Source organism: Harpegnathos saltator, unplaced genomic scaffold, assembly GCF_003227715.2.
Source record: "Harpegnathos saltator strain DR-91 unplaced genomic scaffold, Hsal_v8.6 scaffold379, whole genome shotgun sequence".
Lineage (NCBI taxonomy): Eukaryota > Metazoa > Arthropoda > Insecta > Hymenoptera > Formicidae > Harpegnathos > Harpegnathos saltator.
In genome coordinates this window covers 167,106-186,190 of record NW_020230182.1, presented here as the reverse complement: position 1 = coordinate 186,190, position 19,085 = coordinate 167,106, and the positions used below count along the sequence as shown (strand labels likewise).

The 19,085-nt window shown below is 48.9% G+C and overlaps 1 protein-coding gene across 1 annotated transcript in view; it reads left to right on the top strand.

Moving 5' to 3' along the window:
- Positions 1–19,085, top strand: part of LOC105186095 (nephrin) — a gene marked incomplete at its 5' end in the record, with an annotated part of 105,477 nt that overhangs the window by 35,182 nt on the left and 51,210 nt on the right. The window contains 3 exons of the mRNA XM_025300578.1: positions 2,496–2,606; positions 18,652–18,742; positions 18,973–19,085. Of these exons, the coding sequence (XP_025156363.1) occupies positions 2,496–2,606; positions 18,652–18,742; positions 18,973–19,085 (315 nt within the window). The remainder of the gene's footprint in view (positions 1–2,495; positions 2,607–18,651; positions 18,743–18,972) is intronic.

Here is a 19,085-nt window from a genome sequence, read left to right as displayed (position 1 = left end):
GCTCACGGATGTGAGGTCGCAAAAAAAAAGAAAAAAAAAAGAGAAAAGAAAAAAGAAGAAATGAATGAATAAATATTTCGATCGCGTTCGAAAAGTTTGCACAGGGCAACGCGAATTTCAACGTGTCACCGCGGGTGTCGCGTTGAAGCTCAATCAGCGGAAAACGAGGCGACGTGAAATTTCCTGCGCGGACGAACAAGCAGGAGCGAAGGGCGATATCGAAGGGTGCGCTTGGCATTTGGCGAGCGCGTCTAATTGTACGAGTGAGATTGTACGTTCAATGAGAAGCTGACGCGCAAACACGCGCCTTTCCAACGGCGCCGGGGATCGCTTAAACAATGTTTTCCCGCTGTCGGGGCCACGAGTCGCGGATCCTAGGATCACTCGTAAAAAAGAAAGAAAAAAAAAAAAACAGAAAATAACGTCGAAACTACGTAGCCGCAAAATCCGCGTTGAATATTTCACGGATCAGTAGATATATATATATATATATATATATATATATATATCTCTTTTTTTCTCTCCTAGTGAATCGGCGATTCGAGCGATGTACCGAGGGTGAAAAAGGCGGACGCGTCCGAGTGGTTGGGTTTGGGTGCCTCTCGTATACAGGCGCGCGAGCGAGTATCGCGCACACAGGCGTATCGTCGATAAACGTGAGTCGCGGTGTCGAGTACTAGCCGGTAAATTCGTCGGAGACTCTTCAGCCGGCTATATCGAGTATTAATATTCGCGCTAAATTTATCGACTCTCGCGCGATTGCGGGAATCAACAGAAGAATATAATCGAGCACGATGGACGATTCTCTGTGCGTTGTTTTTTTGGTTGTTGTTGTTGTTGTTGTTGTTTTTGCCCTCATATAATCCCGAACGAAATAAACGAGTGGCGGTGCAAATAATAGCTAGTCGTAACGTCAACAAGTAAACACTCGCGCTTTTCAGCGTTTCACTTTCGAAATTCTAAAGTTCGCCCCGCAATAAAGAGCTCCGCGAAGAAAGGCGGAGCGCGTATCTGCGGATTGATAATATGCAGACCTTCGGCTCGCGGCGCCGATAAACAGGTGCGAGTTTCTAAAACGAGGAGAAAGAAAGAGCGAAAGATTATCCATTCGAACGGATGGTTGCAGAGCTGCCGAGGTGGACGTGGAATTCAACGAAGGGGCTTAACTTTAATCGAAACGTGTACACGTTCGCCGTCCAATAATCCGCTCGTTTTCTTGCCCCGTTTTACTTATTTACGCGCTAACCATCGTAACGACGACTCTTTCATGAAAGTCGTTAACTGAACCATCTCGAGCGTTTAAGCGGGTATTAGCGCACCAGCACCGAAAGCGCTTCTCAAATTGCGGGAATTGATAAAACCCCGATGTATACTCGCGCGATTACGGTCGCGGGAAATTAGCTCGGATCGGCAAACAAAAGCCGAAGCGGTACCTGAGGCCGCATAATTTACGAAAAAGACGAAAAAAGAGAGAGAGAGAGGAGAGAGAGAGAGAGAGAGAGGGAATCAAGTGAGCGAGCGCGAAGAGAGACGAGCAAGGCGAGGGGCCGAGAGCGAGAGCAAGGGGGTATTCGGTGAAGAGAAACGATCGAGCGCGCGGGAAAGAAAGGAGGAACAAGAGGAAAGCGAGTACCATAACCTCGTTGATAAAACGCCGGATACGTTCGACGTATGCGCGTAACTTCCAAAATAATGAAAAAAGCAAGAGAAATATCCTGGCCGGTTTATCCGACTCCGCTTCGATTTCGCGAGAACGAGTATTCCGCGAAAAAATATCACCACGCTTAATCCGCGAACGATCATAGCTACACGCCAGTCCGATACACCGGCGCATACTGCATATCCTATGCGGCCACGCCGAATTTGTACGAAACGGACAACGGTAAAAAAGAAAATCGGTGGCGGCGGTCGCGTTTAAACGAGCGAGCGCGCGCGTTATACGCGTGTGTAATTTAGACGATATACGTATAATATGACTCCGATCGGCGAATGCTTAACGCTGCTCACGTAAAACTTTGATGATGGTCGCGTGTGCGACTCGCGCGAATATTCCGCGTTTGGACCGCTCGAGCTCTGGAGAGACGAGAATAAACCGACAAGCGACGATTTCGTGCAAATTGAGCGAGAGAGAGAGAGAGAGAGAGAGAGAGAGAGAGAGAGAGAAAGAGGACACGACATGTTTATAAAATCTACCGCAATTGGACTTCCTCGTTCACGCTTCTTTATCTTATGCGCAATTATCCTTGCGCGAAATCGTTCTTTTTTTTTCCATAACTCGAACGAGATAAGAGAAGGAAAATGGTGGTAAAAAGGAGGAGAGCATGTCCCTTTTCTTTCTCTCTTTGTAGCATTTATATGTATGATAAGGTAGATAATAGTGCTCGAAGCGTTATTTCGAGGTGGATAACGCGAGCGATAATAATAACGGAATCGCTTCTTTCTATTCTTCGAAATACCACCAGCCGTACGAACTTTCTCGCTCTTTTCTGTTGCAGTTCCGCCGGAGCAGCCAACCATCCTGGATCGATGGGGCCGGATCTTGAACGGCACAGCTGGCCCTTACGAGGAAGGCGATACACCATATCTCACGTGTCGCGTCACGGGCGGTAAGCTCGCGCAAAATACAGCGATATAATATGTATACACGGCAACGTTTATTCGTCCGCCGTATCTACACGTGTTCGTACGAGACGCGCGATTTACCGGCTCCAACAAGCCGCTCCTCTGCCAGGATGAGACACGAAATCCCGGGCCGATTTAGGATCGATCGTTGCCGGAAAACGCGACAGAATCACCGATACTGCTCGTCTCATTTTCTTTTTCTCCCACACGATAAAGAAGTTCAAACGAGAGAGGCTCCGCGGCCGAACAACTTCTGAAAACGCGGACAGATGATTGAGACGCGTCGTTCGGATAGAGAGAAAGGAGAGAAAAAGCAGAGTACATGAGCGCATTCCGCGTTCTGCGCATCGACGGCGACGTCGACTGGAGGAAAATCCCGCATCCGTATCCCGTCACTCGCTCGCTCGCTACGTGCGCGATCCGAAAACTCAAGGGCGAGATCTGCTTTCGTCGTGGAAGCCCTTCTTCTCCTTCCGTGATCACACGCGGCGCGCATTTTGGAGAATCATCGTCGTCGCCGCCTTTCTCTCCCTCTCTCTCTCTCTCTGTCTCCCCCTCGCGCGGTAACCACAACCTCACCGCGAAATCGTTGGGAAACTTCGATCGTGGAGCGACAGAGTCGGCGATGGCTGGCTGGTTGGCTGGTGTCGCCGGTTATTAGATCAGCCAACTTTTTATCGGCGACCGTGGCTAAGTGAAAAGTTCCACGTTCGGTGAGACGCGACGACGACGACAGTCGCTCTCTTATCCCGCGTCAAGTGCAGAGAGGGAGAGAAAGAGAAAGAGAGAAAGAGAAAAAGGCAGACAAACAGAAAGAGAGAAAGAGGGCCGGAGGGTTACTAGGCTGTGTCGCTTGGATCAAGCACCGAGGGGTGGAATCGCAGTGAAAGCATCCGAGTAGCGCGCTCCCCGTTCTGTTTACTTTAGCAACTGGATCTAAATTTCTGTTTATAACTGCGGCAACTTCTTCGGCCGTCTTAAAAGATTATTTCCAGTCCTTCTCCCCGTTTTCGAGCTTCAAACCTCGTGTCCTCCGCTTCTTCGCTCTTTCTCCCCCCCCCTCTCTCTCTCTCTCTCTCTCTCTCTCTCCACTCTGCTCTCGCGACGACGTCCCCCGTTACCTTTCTTCGTCTACGAGGTATCCTCTCCTGCGAGAGCTCTCGCCGTGATTAAGCGTCGCTTCCGCTTTCCTTCCGCCGACGGCGCCGTCTTCGTCGTTTTCGCGTGCCGGAATATCCCGGAGGATGAAACGTCGTTAAAGATCTTAAGTCGTCGGCGGCGAAAATTCGGCGAACTCGTGGCAGTCGCGACTGCCGTTTGAATATTCATCGGCGCTCGCCTCCGCGCTCGCCTCTTACGCTCATCGCCACTTAATTGTTTTCTCTCAAACGCGACTTACCCGGACGAATGCGCGAAGAAGCGCCGCCGTCGCCGCCACCGGCGACTCTCAACAGCCCGCCGGATGAATCTTCCGATTAATTATGAGCGTTCACACGCACCCTCACGCGCGCTTGTCGCGCGTGTACGCCGAGCGTCGAGCACGAGCGGCAAAATTTATTCGTTCCCGCGGAATGCACAAATATGTTGAATCGATGTAATCTGTCAACGGCGGATTCCTATCGAAACGACGCCCGTCCATCCATCCACGCACAGTGTTATACATCACGGTATCGTCCGCCCTCCTCGTGCCGCGCCGAAAAGGCAAAACGAGAGCACGCTGGGAACGAAAAACGCAAAAAAAAAGAAAAAAAAGAAAAAAAAGAAAAAAAGAAACGAGCCAGGAAAAAAGGAAAAGGCAGGAAACGGGAAAAAGAGGAGGCTTTGTTGCCGCGCGCGCTCGCACGCGCGCAGAGGAGATGAATTCCGTTGTTAGGATCGGCGGCGGCCGCGGCCGCGACCTCTCCTCGTCCTCGAGCGATCATATTAGTCACCGTTGCCGAATACAGCAACGCGGCGGATAACGGCCGACCGATTCGGCGCCCTTGTTCATCGCGAGTCTCGCCGATGGATATGTCGAAATATACGGAGCCGGGAATATTGCCGTATGCAGATTCGATGGGAATTCCATCCGCGGCGCGCATCGATCGAACGCACCGCGGCGTATAAATTGAATATCGAGGAGATCGGCTTATCCTTAACAATACGAGACGCGGCGGCGGTGCCGCGCGCGCGCGCGCTCCGCCAAAGATTATCCTCCACCTGCTTCGCTCGCCGTGACGAATCCGCCGTTTTAATTTAATTATAAATAACGCTTACGGAGGGGAGATGGCGGTGGCGAGCGAACAGCGCAACGAACGAACGAACGGGCGGACGAACGAATAACCGAGAAATTAATACGCGCGCTCTCGCTGACACGGCTCGTCCGCGCGACTCTTCCACGTCCACGGCGCGTAATTAATCGTCCTTTATTAATTGGAGCGGTTTTATATCTCTCCCCTGCTCATTCTCGACCGTTTGACTGCGCGACGGCTTTTAATCCGCCTCGCGCGTCGCCGGGCAGCACGAAAAGCGAGCATCGAGCTGCGCGCGCTGGACTCGTCGATGCTCGACGCGAGATCTTTCGCCGCTCGGCGGGAAACAAAGCGCGAGTCCCGAAGGGTGGTTTGCAGGCAGGCGCGCACTTTTTTTCCTCCCGCGTCGCGTCGCGTCGCGTCGCGTCGCTTTGTTTAAAACGAAAAACTCGCCAGGCTTGAAACGATCGAGCAACGTTGCGTTGCCGGGTTTGCAGAGAGATGGAGCACGCCGACACGAGTGACGGGCGCGCGCGCGCGCGGGGGCTTCCGCTCCGTGCGAAACGCGGAGGACCTTTCTCGCGCGTTTGACTCGCCGCGGTGATCGAAACACCGTGGACAGCTAACTTTGGACACGCGCGGTAGCTCGCCAGGGTGCGGGAATATGTGTGTGTCGGTAGACAGGTAGGTAGGTATTACGCGCGACGCGTCGCGCGACGCAACGGAGAAGCGCGCGGCCCTGCTCTTTTCCCCCGCTAATTGACGAGCACGCGTTCCCCGGCTGAATTATCGAGTTTTCGAGAGTTACATTTCCGATGCGCGCGAGTGCGCGGAGGCGTAACTGTGCAGCTCGCCCGCGGCTGTTCGCCGCTGCTACGCTGCTCTCTCGTTATCTCGCGCACGCGTTAACCGAGCCGCGAATCCGCGCCGGAAAATTGTCCAGAATTCATGCGACTCGCGCGCGCGCGCGCGCGCGCTCGGGATACGCCCTGGACAGTCTAATCTTCACAAAGTGAATGCATCCACCCCGGTGGCGCGGCGCCCCGCAAGACGAAATCTGGATAGTGGAAGCCGCGATCTCTCCTCGCGTAATTCGCCGCTCGTCGCGCGTCTTGTAAAAACAACGCCATGTGCCGCGTAATTAAGCGACGCGCTCGCGCGCGGTGTCGACGTTGATCTAATAAAAATGGGAATTTAATATCTCGCTCATCATTCTCGAGTTTACCGCCGTCAATACAGCCGCCGACTCTGTCGCGGTGCCGTTCGCAGCGAATCGATCGATAACGCCGCTACGTTTATAAATAAGTTTCCGAATAAGTCACGCGAATATGTGCCTGCGCGCGATAGACCAACGTCGCAAAAAGAAAAAAAAAAAAGAGAGGAAAATGGTCCGATTATCATATCATACCCTTTCATTTGTACGCGTCATCGTTCATTCGTGTCCTCAAATCGACCCAGCGTTTTTTCCTCCCCCGATGTCCTATTTTTCACTATGTTGAAATTGTCACATCACACGCAAACGCTACAATTCAGAAATACAGTACACGTGGGGACTGTGCCATTAGAGGCTGTAATCGCGGAAAAAAATTAACATTCGGCCGTCGATACGGCGAATATCTATTGCTTGCCGACGCAATTCAATATTTCATATCGAGCAGCTTTGCACGTGCAGCGGAGAAATGATCCACTTAGACTATTGTCACTTCCGCTTACTTCTGTTTTGCTTATCTGAGAGAGCAAACTATGCCTATGCCTATAAGCCAATTCGAATTTACAAATATTTCCCCTCCCTAACGCGACTATCTTTTCAGAATTGTTAAAAATATATACGTAAAAATTAGCTGAGACAGTATGATACAACGCACCCGAATCCACAATCACTGACCGAAAATCTAACCGTATTGTGTAAACGCGCGCGATGTTGAGAGCGCGGCAGCGCAATTAATACATTTCCCTTAAACGCTCGCTCACACTCGATTTACAAGTGGCAGCTCGGCCGCCACCCTCTACCGCCGCCGCTACCGCCGCGGTATCCACGTTATCTATAATTTATGACAATGCCGGCGAGAAAATTTTACGACTCGGTCTGCGCGTGGAATTTATTGCCAATTACTTGACTTCGTGCCCGGAAAGAATCGAGGGTCCTTCCTCGAGAATGTGTACGCACGTAAAAGGAGTCTCTCGCCCTCCTTCCCGGCATATTTCCCCGTCGCACCTACACCGCGCGCCGCGGATGGACGCGCGAAAAATTCACCCCCTCGTTCCGTATAAATTCTCATATCTCGGCCGATTACCGTCGATAACGGTGCTTGAATTTAAGGGTGCAACCACGCCGGCCACGACGAGCGTTCTTACGCCGCTACGCCCGCCGACATATTCCGGTCACACCGCGAGTCGTTCCGTGAGAATGAGGGAACGATTATCGAGGGAAGGCCAAGAGTGAGAGACAGAGAAAGAGAGAGAGAGAAAGAGAGAGAGAGAGAGAGAGAGAGAGAGGGAGGAAGAGAGACGAGAATAACGTCCAACGTCGTTAATCTCTCACGGGGAAGCCGCGTGGAAAATAATTTTTTCTCCTCCTATCAAATCGCATCAAACTCGCGGGAGAAGCGACTCTCTTCCTCCTGCGCGGGCGTACGTTGTTCACGGAATTCGTTAATGACGATCCGCCGCGGTGACAAGCGAGTGACAAAACTCGAATTTGTCGAATTTGATTTCCCAACTCGGAGTCACCGACCGACCGTGCGACCGATGCAACGCGCACAATTAAATGCAAATTCCACGAGGCGGCGAAGCGCGATGTTCACTCGCTCACGTTTTTTCTCCACATCCAACGAAAATATTAATGCCACCGCGCAATGTTTCTTTCTCGATAATAGGATCTCGCGCGTTCGAAATCGCGCCGCGATTCCAATTATTGTCAAATATTGCCAAAGTCGCGCGCTGTCGCGCAATCACGCGATGTAAAAGTAGCTCCGGTGCTCTTCAGCGATAGCATACCCTCGCGAGAGAAAACGTTATGAATAAACTTTCGATGTTCATCAAGTCCTCTTTTCGTTCTCCTTTTCTCCCTCCTGTAGTCTTGTTTCTTTTTTTTTCAACTTTCATCCCGTCCAAACTTCGCTAAACGCGTCACGAAGCGAAAAATTCCCACAATAACAGCTGACGCCACGCGCTTCGCGATTGCCCTCGCATTCGAGTTTGCGAGCTCGCGAGATCGGAGACCGCTCGACCGCTCGCCGATTTTTTTCCTTTTCTACTCTACGACTGCAAATTGCGCGTAATGATGGATCGTCAATTTTCAGCCGGCGCAACAATATACATGCGCATATATACATCGCAGCGTACCGGTCTATCCCGATAATTTTCGCTCTCGCCAGGCAAACGAATATTTCCTCTCTCGCTCGCTTCCTCCCTCCCCCTCTCTTTCTCTCGCTCTCCCGCATATTTTTTCGACTATATAGCTACGCGCCACTCTCTCCCTATTTCCCTGGAGCGTACGTATAAGCTCGCGCGGCTTCGCGCGTTTATCAGATATAGATGCACGTAGAGCGAAGCGCGCGCGTATTTATTCTTCGCCAAATCTCCGCCCGACGCGGTATATCGCGTCGAACGTCACCAAAACGGGCCGCATGCACATTTCACCATTGTCGAGAGCGCTGTAATACGAGCGCGTACGCACGTTATAATTGCATAATTAAACATTTAATCGAATTGATTCGCCAGCCGTAGATAATCCACCGATAATTAAATATTTGGCGTCCTATTAAATGCGCGACAATTATTCACCGTTTGAAACGGGTTACACCTCTCTGTGTTTCGAGCGCGCGCGCGCGTGACACGAGCGGGACGACGTTCTTGGACGCATCGCATTATTTCCTGCGATGTTTCCGCGCGCTTGGACGCTCTCCGCTTACGTCACGGCGGAGGGGGGGGGGAGGAGGAATTTCTCGACGGAGCACGTACGGAGTGCGCGAGGTTGTATCGTTCGATTGTAAAAATTCATTCCGCCTATCCCGCGCTGCGGTCTCGAAATCATACGAGGAGGGACGATAAGAGCGCGAACGCGCGCGCCGATAGGGGATAGTATTGGGCGAGGGGACTTTTTTGCGACGCCTCGTAGGAAATATTCGTCGGACACCGAGTAGAGAGAAGAAGAAAGAAGGAGAGTTTTTACTGTCGGAATCGATATTGGCCGATCGAGTCGGAGTTGGTTGGTCGGCGCCTGCCGGCGCGAACGATCGGCGCTACGATACGAATATGATAGCGCAGGATGCGCATCTCGGGGGGATCGCGAGAGATAATCCAGTTGCAACGGAGGCGAGCACGTAACCGCGAAACTCGTAAATAGCGAAAATTCATATCGAAAGTAAGATATATGCACGGCGAGCGGGGAACTGAAAATTTGAGAGATAATGCGCGACCGAGGTATCTCCCGCCGGCGATTTGTTTTCGCCCGATGGAAAATACAAAAACGAAGTGACGTTGCACGAGGCGGAAGAGCAGGAGCAGAAGAAAGAAAAAGAAAAATATATATGAAAGGAAAGCCCATGATATTACGAACGGTATTTAAGTCGCGGAATCTTCCTACTCTCCCTCTCACCCCTCGTTCTTTCTCTTCCCCCGGGCGGCGCGTAGGAAGATTGGCCGATCAGAGTAGCTCGATAAGAAAAACCATGGATCGTATATAAATGTCGCGCATAAACGTCCGCGTAAATGTCGTCGTAAATTCCCTTCGATTCATAATCTCGAATAAAATTTACCGCCGATGAGCGGCCGCCGTTTACGGTCCCTAAACGACTCTAAGCAATTCGCCGGATGGGAGGGGGGCAGTCGTGATTGCATCACGACTTAATTATACGAGTTTACTATTAGAAACGTCGTCATATATATCGTCGTCTTTGTCGTCGTTGTCGTCGTCGTGGCGATGTGGAACGGTTTAACGCGGCGGAAAATCAAGCGCTCCATAGCTGCGCCAGCCAACCAACATGAACCGTCTCTATTCCGGATATAATGCAAAACATCGACAAAACGCTGGATATACATCGCGAAAATATTGATATTGCAGATGTAATAACCGTAGCTACAGGTTGCACGAGCCGAAGACGCCAAAGAGCTCCCCTCGTCCCCGCATCGCCCACTTATATTTCCACGCCCTGTGCTCTCTTTCGCTGCCGCCGCCATCGACGTGTACGGACGCAGCATTTCGCGATCCGCGAACTTTTCTCTGAAATATTCCGTTTCCAGGGCGCGCGCGCGCCTACGCACCTCTGTAAACTGATTTGTCACGTTCTTTTGCCGCCGTCGTGCACCACGTCGCGACGGCGCGCAACGCGGAGTAACGCGGGGGACCATTCGCGAAATTCGATGAACCGCAACTCGAGACGAAGTTACAACGCGAATGAAACCAGCGAGAGGAGCCGTCGGAAGTGAGAGATTGACTACAACTTCCGTTGGAAAAGATGACGTTAAATATTGTTATTTGTCGACATGAAAAAATGACTACTCTCTCTTTCCCTCAAAAGAACCGAGCGACCTCGCGAACGCTCACTCACTACACATCGTTCAATATCTTTTCGCAGGTTTTCCGACGAGGTGATATGCGAGGTATAAAGTGCAAATGTTGAGATACAAACGCAGCTGACAAAATTAATCATAGCATTAAACGCTTTAAACGAAAAACACCACGCCGCGTCGCGTCCTTCGAAGTACCCAAAGTCTGCTCGCAAATGATTCAGCACGAAGACACCGGCGCGACGAGAGGGAGTATCGCCATCGACTTTAATCAAACAAGGAGCGCTCTAAATCAAGACCGCTGGGGTCACGAAGGGTTGCGCGAAGGCGAAGCAGCCGAATCCGCCCCGCCGAGGGATTCGTCGAGTCCTCGGCGGGGAATAGGTATTTGCTTTAAGCGGAGTTCGAACCGACGGTAAACTTGTTAGATGTGACCCGGCGCGCTCGCGTGTGCGCGCGAGCTCTCAGGAACGCGCGCTTACTTGCGGACCGCTCTTAATCCCGGAAGATATCGTTCGGTATCCGCGGATTAAAATCCGCACTTTAGTATCTCCCTCCCCTCCCCCCCGTACCGCGGTTTCCCTGATCATCCCTCGCACTGCATCAGGATAGCAACGGTTGTCGCTGAATTCGAGGGCGATACGCGAAGGAGGAGCTGCTGGGAACGCGTTGCATCGTCGCCGCCGCCGCCGCCGCCGCCGCCGTCGCCGTCGTCGTCGTCGTCGTCGTCGTAGTTGTCGTCGTTGGCGGCGGCGGCGGCGGCGACGGCTGCGGCTTCGGCTTCGGGGTGGATTCGAATATAGTCCGGGCAGTTAAAGTCAACGCCAGGGGCGCACCGAAACTTCACCCTATATATATATATATATATATCTATATATCTTTTTCTCTCTTTCTCTTTCTTTCTCTCTCTCTCTCTTTCTTTCTCTCCCTGCCTTCCCCGTCCCTTCCCCGTTAGCCTTCCAACGACGGGCCATCAGCTTTATTCCGCTACCGACCTCTCGCTCGTCGTCCCTAAGCACTCATGCAAACGAGCGGCTGAGCTTACGAATTAAGTGGGACCGCCGCGTCGTTATAACGCGCCGTCTGCTCCCTGAAAAATGCTCACCGTCGAATTAAGCGTACAGCACATTCCCGGCGAACGGGCTATCCGTTCGTTCCTTTCCCTCCCCCTCCGCCCTCTCGTTCCTCCAGCTCCTCTACCTTCGCCGCCGCTCACTCTCCTTTCCTCTTTTTCCGGGAGTTCTCCTAAGCGACTACGAGATCGCGCGATCTGTAATTAGCGGCGACGAGACTCCGGGACTTGGTCTTTGTAACTATATTAAGCGCGGATGCGAGACGTACGTACGAACGAATACCGAACGTCCGCAGCGTACGTACGCATGGAACGAACGAACGAACGTTGCGGCTTACTGCTTCTGACGCGAGGTGGAAATTCCTCGCGAATCAAGCAGATCGATTTTTCAAGGGGCGGAACAGCGCAAACTTCGCCGATCTTCGGATCGATGAGATCACGGTTATGAGAAAAGTCAGCGAGAAATCTCGGTTAACGGAGAAACTTTCATTCCGTGTTCGAAACTACCTCTTTCTCTTCCGCGCAATCTACAGTCTTCTAACAATGTTGTAATAACGGATTGCCCGTTACCCGCTACGTCGATCAAATGTACCGACGTCCGGGCGGAATTTGCCGGTTGTGCCGTCTATAAAGCTCGGAAACGACGCTGGAGAAGGAAAGCCGTGTTAACACATCGACGCGTTTCAATATTTTCAGCCCCGACGCCCGCTCCCTCGCCGGGGCTAATTTTCACGCAAAAAGCGCGTAGAACCGTGCCAGGCGCGTGTACGCGTGTGACGGAGCTCTAATGTGTAAGGGCGAATAATGCAAGAGTCTTCCTTTTCTTAAATCTATTACGTTTCCGTGAACGTCGCGCGACTAGACGCAGCGAAACTTAGTAAACATAATGGAATTAATTCCGAGTGCCGGCAGTATGGCGTTCGCGCCAGACGCCGACGCTCGCAAGAAAAAGGAACGGGACGAGAGATAGAGGGAGAGAGGGAGGAGGAGACGAGAGGGCCGGGGGGTGAGGACGATGAGAATCAGAAGCAACGGGACGGTTAAAACGCAATCAGGATTGGCCGACATCGTGAATAACAATGATATGGAACTAATCTAAGCGCAGCGGATGCTCTCTCCCTCCCCCCCGCGCGCGTCGTGTTTTTTTCCGGCTAGAGATCAGGTTGCAATTTTAAGTGTCGCGCCGATGTTGCGTCGGACCTGATTAAATTGCGTTTCCGGCGGTCGGGCGGGCGCTACCGTGAATAACAATGAAACGATGGCGCGCGCGCCAGGGATGGCACATTTTTCCTCGGGCGCGAGAGCCTCGAGGAATCGTTCCCGTCCATTTTCCCAGCCATTTTCATCTGATTACGCGCACTTATATAGACAGAAGACACGGCGTGAAAGAGGATCCCCCTACGTACCCACCTGCCTATCTGCCTACCTACCTACCTATCCTATCTACCTGTCTACCTAGCGCAGTGGGTGTCTACTGCGATTTCATCCGCGCGAAATTACAAAAGTGGCGTCGAGCGCGCGACGTCAAACACGCGCGTGTGTTACTTCGAATTATCTGCCATCTGCACGAATCAAGGGTGCGCGTTCGCTTTGGACGCTTACACGCCTTACGCGCTCACGCTTATAAGCGCTGTTTTTGCCCGATTACTTTGATTTCTAAGCGCTCGTATCAAAAGCAATATTTCCTTTATAAGCAATTGTGAGCGCGTAAAAATGGAGAACAGAGATTGATTGAATTATTCTCGTTGAAAGTCGTGTAAAATTGCCAGATGGCCGGGATTTCCGAGAATGTTCCGGAATTCTTAAACTTGTCCCTTCTGTCCCGGAAAATCAAAATTTCAACAAAATCATAATCATAACATTCATGTTTCTAACTGGTACCAGAGAGAAACTTGAGAGCGGCCACAGCGATTTATAGAGTCGAATTTTTCGACATGCCACCTGAGAAAATTGATGTCAATTAAATCATTATCGTGGTAAAAAATACATTCGCACGGTTTATGTCCGACCTTCTCTCTGCTGGTAATCTAATTCGCGCATTTGTTTGTTGCAAGTGCGGCATCTCTTAGCTGTCTTACCCCTCCAGCTCTCAAATTTAACTAAAATTCTCCAACAACCTATTTTTCAATCGTTGCCTAAAAATGTCCCGGAAATAGTCATTTCGCATCTGGCAACCGTAAAGCCATATTTGACATTCTAATTTGAATTGGGGATTAGATTGCTTCAAATAAGCGCTTACTTATGTTCCCTTTGGAAAATAAGCGCTCATTAGCGTTTACGCTTTGACCGCCTCGATAGAAGAAGCGATTGTAAGCGCGAGTCATGACGTCACACATGACGTCGGCGTGCAGTTTGTGAGCGCTTGTAGCGCCGAAGTGAACAATGTGAGCGATGCTTATAAGCGCTTAAAGCGTGTAAGCGTCCGAAGCAAACGCGCCCTAAGTCTCAGCGTTGTTGTTGGGGGTTTTCTAATGAATTGAGAAATCCTTGTGCACGTATAATCGGATCTTTTTTCTTTTTTCATCCCCTCCCCCGTATGTAATGCTATTACAAGCGCATTTTTACGCGCGCGCGCGCGCACGCACGCGAAGGCGACAATTTAAGGCTGGAACGATGGAGAAAATTGCGCGAGAGATATTACGTGCAGCGCACGCAACTGCTAACCAACTGGCTGCGCCGCCGCACGTATACTCCGAAACTTTAAACCGCATTTTCTTGGTACCGTGTTGCGCCGAATGGAGGACACGAGAACTCGCGCGCTCGGACGGAGATTTGCGGAGAATTGTAATTTCGCGGGAACGCTTCCGCCTAGCCGCTGCGAGAGAATCGCGGAGATTAGCGCTATAAATACAGCCGCTTTTATTTCGCGCGGAAACAATACGACGTGCGCGTTCGCGCGTCGATATTTTCGGAGACGCGCGTTAAGGGAAAATCTAACGCGTTCCAAATTTATCGCGACACATCGAATTAAATTTATCGACTTTGACAATTTTTTTATTTATTTCTCTTTTTTGAGGGGGAGGGGGGGTGGGGGGTGTTTTTTCCCCGGTGATATGTACGCCCATGCCAGTAAATCACAATAAAGCAAACCTTTGTTTATTGCACTTTTTGCTACTGACAGAATTTATAATTCCAATAGAATTTTCCAAACATTCCTTGGGACAGATGCGTCCCAGCGGCGGTCGACGGATTAATGGGAGAAACAGCAGGAATTGTTATAAACAAAACTGAGGCCATTTTTCACAATTTCGAAAATTTGAGCTTTTCATGGCCGTCATTTCGCCAATTTCGCTTTCATATAAATTTCCGTGACTCACGCTGAAACTACATGGAGATAGACGATGTACCCGCGATGATCCCTTTTTTATACCGCTGATTCAGCTGGTAAAAATGCCCGCCACGTTCATGCTAGTAAAAAGAAGGTAGACCGGACGGGGAAACGGGCGGGAGAGCCTTCGCTCCTCAACGGATCGTAATTTTCTGGTGTCTCCTCGCTTTCGGATAAGCGCTATCAAAATGCGCGCCTATGAATATACCCGAAGCCGTATGAGCCGCTATAAGGGAGAGTTTGTGTCGCAAAAATACAAAAGAGACGCTTTGCGCGCTACGTAACCGTCTGCCATCGCGTCGCGAGGGTCATGAGATTAAAGGGAAGTGTGTACACCAATCTATAAATAATTCTTTGCCATATATAGACGCGCGTGTTTGCGATGGACACGCTTTTAGACGTGTAATACGTGGTGGGAAAATGGATCAATATGTAGCCACGCGTACCATTATCTATGAAAACTCATTTCCGAGGGAGGCAGGGAGAGGGGAGAGAGAGAGAGAGAGAGAGAGAGAGAGAGAGAGAGAGAGAGAGAGAGAGAGAGAGAGAGAGGAGGTAGATAGAGGACAGACGAGCGAGCTGCACACGCTTCCAATAAGTACGAAACGAAGCGAGATTGTGCGGAACCCGACACTATTTCCCGTAAGAGGAATTACCTTCGTCCGTGTCCGGTACAAGCCACGGCTTACCCTCGTTACATGCTTCTCTCCCCCTCCCCTGTCTCTTTTTGTTTTTCTCTCTCTCTCTCTCTCTCTCTCTCTCTCTCTCTCTCTCTCTCTCTCTGCCGATTACGTCGCCGGTCTGTCCGTTTCATAATTCCGGCCAGGTAGCACAAATATTGGTGTGATAGTCAGCAATAGCAATCTGCAAATATTACGCCAATATCGGCGATAAAATGTCGATACTTCCGTGCATCACGTCAGCGCGTTCGTTCCCTCCGACGTGTATTTACCTACAATTAGTGTTGCGTTGCGCGGGCGCGTATAAAAATACATCCGCGTCGCGTTTGCCAAGGTACGAGTCGGCGATTTATCTCATTCAACGTTTCGTATTGTTATGCGCGAGGATGCTGAGTGCAAACGGTGATTCGCCCGCGATAGCCGCGCTTTTAACTCGCGATGATTGTCGCGACGATTCTCGGCGTAATCCCGCGACCTGTCTCATTGATGGTCGCTGTTATCCGATGTACGTGACAAAATGCGCAACCGCACATATGAATCATATTCAGGAAATTACATATATTCTTTATAGAAAATTAAATGAAACTTGAAATGAACTTTAGAGGAAAAGAGAGAGAGAGAGAGAGAGAGAGAGAGAGAAAACGAGATTATAACAAAAACAAAAGACATATTTCCTTGCTACTCCAACTTTTCGAGAAAATCACTCAATGCGGAGATAAATTATGTTTCGTTTCTGATAAAAATATTTTCGTTTCCGATAAAATTACTTTCAGTAAAATAATACGCTGTAGCAATGATCGAGAATTATTTTGATGATTGTTTCTGGATATATTACATTGAATAATAAATGGATTTCTAATCGCGCGTCTACGTGCCTCATATACAGGGTACTAAATTTCAAACGTAACAGATAAAAAATCTCGAAAATTAAATGGAATCAAAAAAAGCTAAAATATATGTTCCATGATTTTGAAGGGGAAAGAGAATGGGAATTATCGGTTTTTATTTGGAAGCCATTTTCAGTCAGTTGAAGGTGGATTTAATTTTTTTAAAATGGAAAGCCCAATTTTTTATTATATCTTCTTTTTCTTAGCGATTAATTTTAACAGCTTTTGTCTGAAACATTTCTTTATTTGCCTAATATTTTTTAAAATATTTAAGGAAAACTTGGTAACTTTTTCAACATTTAACTTACGATATCTCGCTAACTATTCGTCGAAAGAAAAAATAGTATTAGACTTTTTTACTTTATTTACTATTAAGAATATATTACTTTAATAGTGTCCTAACTTTTGTTAACTTATCGACCTCTGGAAATTTCAAAATTATTAAATTGAACCAACTGAAAATGCCCTTCAAATAAAAAACTGATAATGCGCCTTCTCTTTCCCTTTCGAAATTATGGAACACGTGTTTTAGCTTTTTTTAATATCTTTCATAGTTTTCGAGATTTTTTACCTGTTACGTTTGAAATTTAGCACCCTGTATACTGTGTTCTCTGAAACGAATAAGTAATTTATCGCGCTTTATCGGAGAGTTCCAAGCATTAAATAAATGAACAATTCATTGCGCGATATTTTGTACTGTTTTTGCTGCATGTGTATACTTGAAAATGAACATATCTCGCGATACGACAAAAATTGCATCTACTTCCATGAGAATATCGGGAAATTGTTTAGATGTTCAAGCGATGCAAAGCTACGTCATTAAAAACCGAGATTACCTCATATTATATCGATAACCTCTTATATCAAATACACAAATAATTTCAAGATTATTTTTGCATTTATTATCCAGGCTATATTTTAGTGTAATAATGACGATGATCATTATTACAGATTTATTATCATTATAATTATTATACGCAAAACCCATTTGGAAGATTTAACAATGCAAATATAATATTTCGCCGTGTCAGTTGCCAGTTCAACATCTCTTAATTTTTTTTTCTTATACTTATCGATCGCTATTACTTCGCGAACTAGCGCGCGGAAAAAACACCATTAATAACCGACCTCCTCCCCTCGTATTTACAGGAAATAAAGTACGTACAGTTTAAACATTTTAAAGCTTGCTCGTGATAACAAGCGAATGGTTGAAAAAATTATACACAAGAAAATCCGTCGAGTTGCACTATATATAACTGCGTTTACTTACGCGCAGACTTCATTTCAGTATCGACGGAGGGAGGGAGGGAGGGAGAGAGAGAGAGAGAGAGAGAGAGAGAGAGAGAAAATATGAAGAGTAGAAAGAAAGAAAGAAAGGAAGAAAGGAAGAAAGAAAGAAAGAAAAAAAAGAAAGAAAGAATGAGAATGAACCCCGTTGCGGAATCTCCGCCGCCGTGTAATCTCGTTTTTAATTTTTCAATCACTTTGATCGTTCGTTCCCGCCGTGTATTCCGGTCGTTATACGGCCCGTATTTATTGGACCTCTTTTATTTGGCGCTGCAACCTATAACTCGCAGTTATCGAACGCGCAGCCTCGCCGCCGCCGAGGTCCCTTGGTTTTTGTTCGTTCGGCATACCGACCACCCGAAGGCTCCCGGGTATCGGCTAATTTAAAAGTTCCCGGGAAACTCATCTACCCGCTTAGTAGCTGCTAAAGCTCGCTGCACTGTGTACACGATGATCCTCGGCGTGTCCACTGTCCGCTTCCGGGGCACGCGCGCGCGCGCGCGCGAGTACGCTTTTCTCGCCTCCGCCACCATCGGTCAAACCTCCGCACCCGTTTTTCGGCCCTAAACAATAGTTACGACTGAGCCCCGCGCCGAGTCAGGAAGTTATTAGGTTCTTACTCTTCCGGCTTGCGCGCAATGAACTGCATTATCCCCGTAATGCGGTCGTTTCGGCTTCCGTTGAGGACGCGCGCGCTTTTGAAACTGACGATTATGGTTTACTTTGTAGTCGTAATTATGAGCGACACATACACGGCAACGATAATAATAATGTACAATCTTAGTAATAACAATAACGATATACATAATGTCGAGATAAGAAGACAAGATTAAGAAGAGACACGAGATAAGTACGACGTGCGATATATCGAAGAAATAGATCGAAGAGACCCCGACGGAAAATGGAGACTCGGAGCCGAAGAGTTACTCTTCTCGCGACTGAATCTCGTGTTTTCACCGTTGCATTATACATTATACAAGGTGTCGCAAAATTAACAAGCTATCTTTCAACCCGCCTGTCTCATTTGTTGCAGGCAAGCCGCAGCCCATGGTCAGTTGGCTCAAAAACGGCCGAGTGAAAGACGAAGAGTACGAAAATAACGCCGGGGATGTAATCGAGAATAGGTAAAACGCGCTAATCTTCTATATTCTCGGTTCTATATTCTTCGTTCATCACTATATATAAAGAATCCTCACGATATATAAAGAATCCTGAATATTCGACGCGATCGACGCCCTCTGCACCGTAAAGGATTCAAATAGATCTAAAACTGGATCTAAAATAGATTTTAACATAGACCTATTAATAGATTTAAAACTCAGCCCTATCTTTCTTCCTCTTTTAACGCCAACAGATTAACGCTGCAGCCCATCGCTCGGTCCGATCTCGGCTCGAATTTTACCTGTCAAGCGCGCAACACGGACTTGGTGGATGCGAAGGAAACGTCGATTTCCCTGGACCTCAATC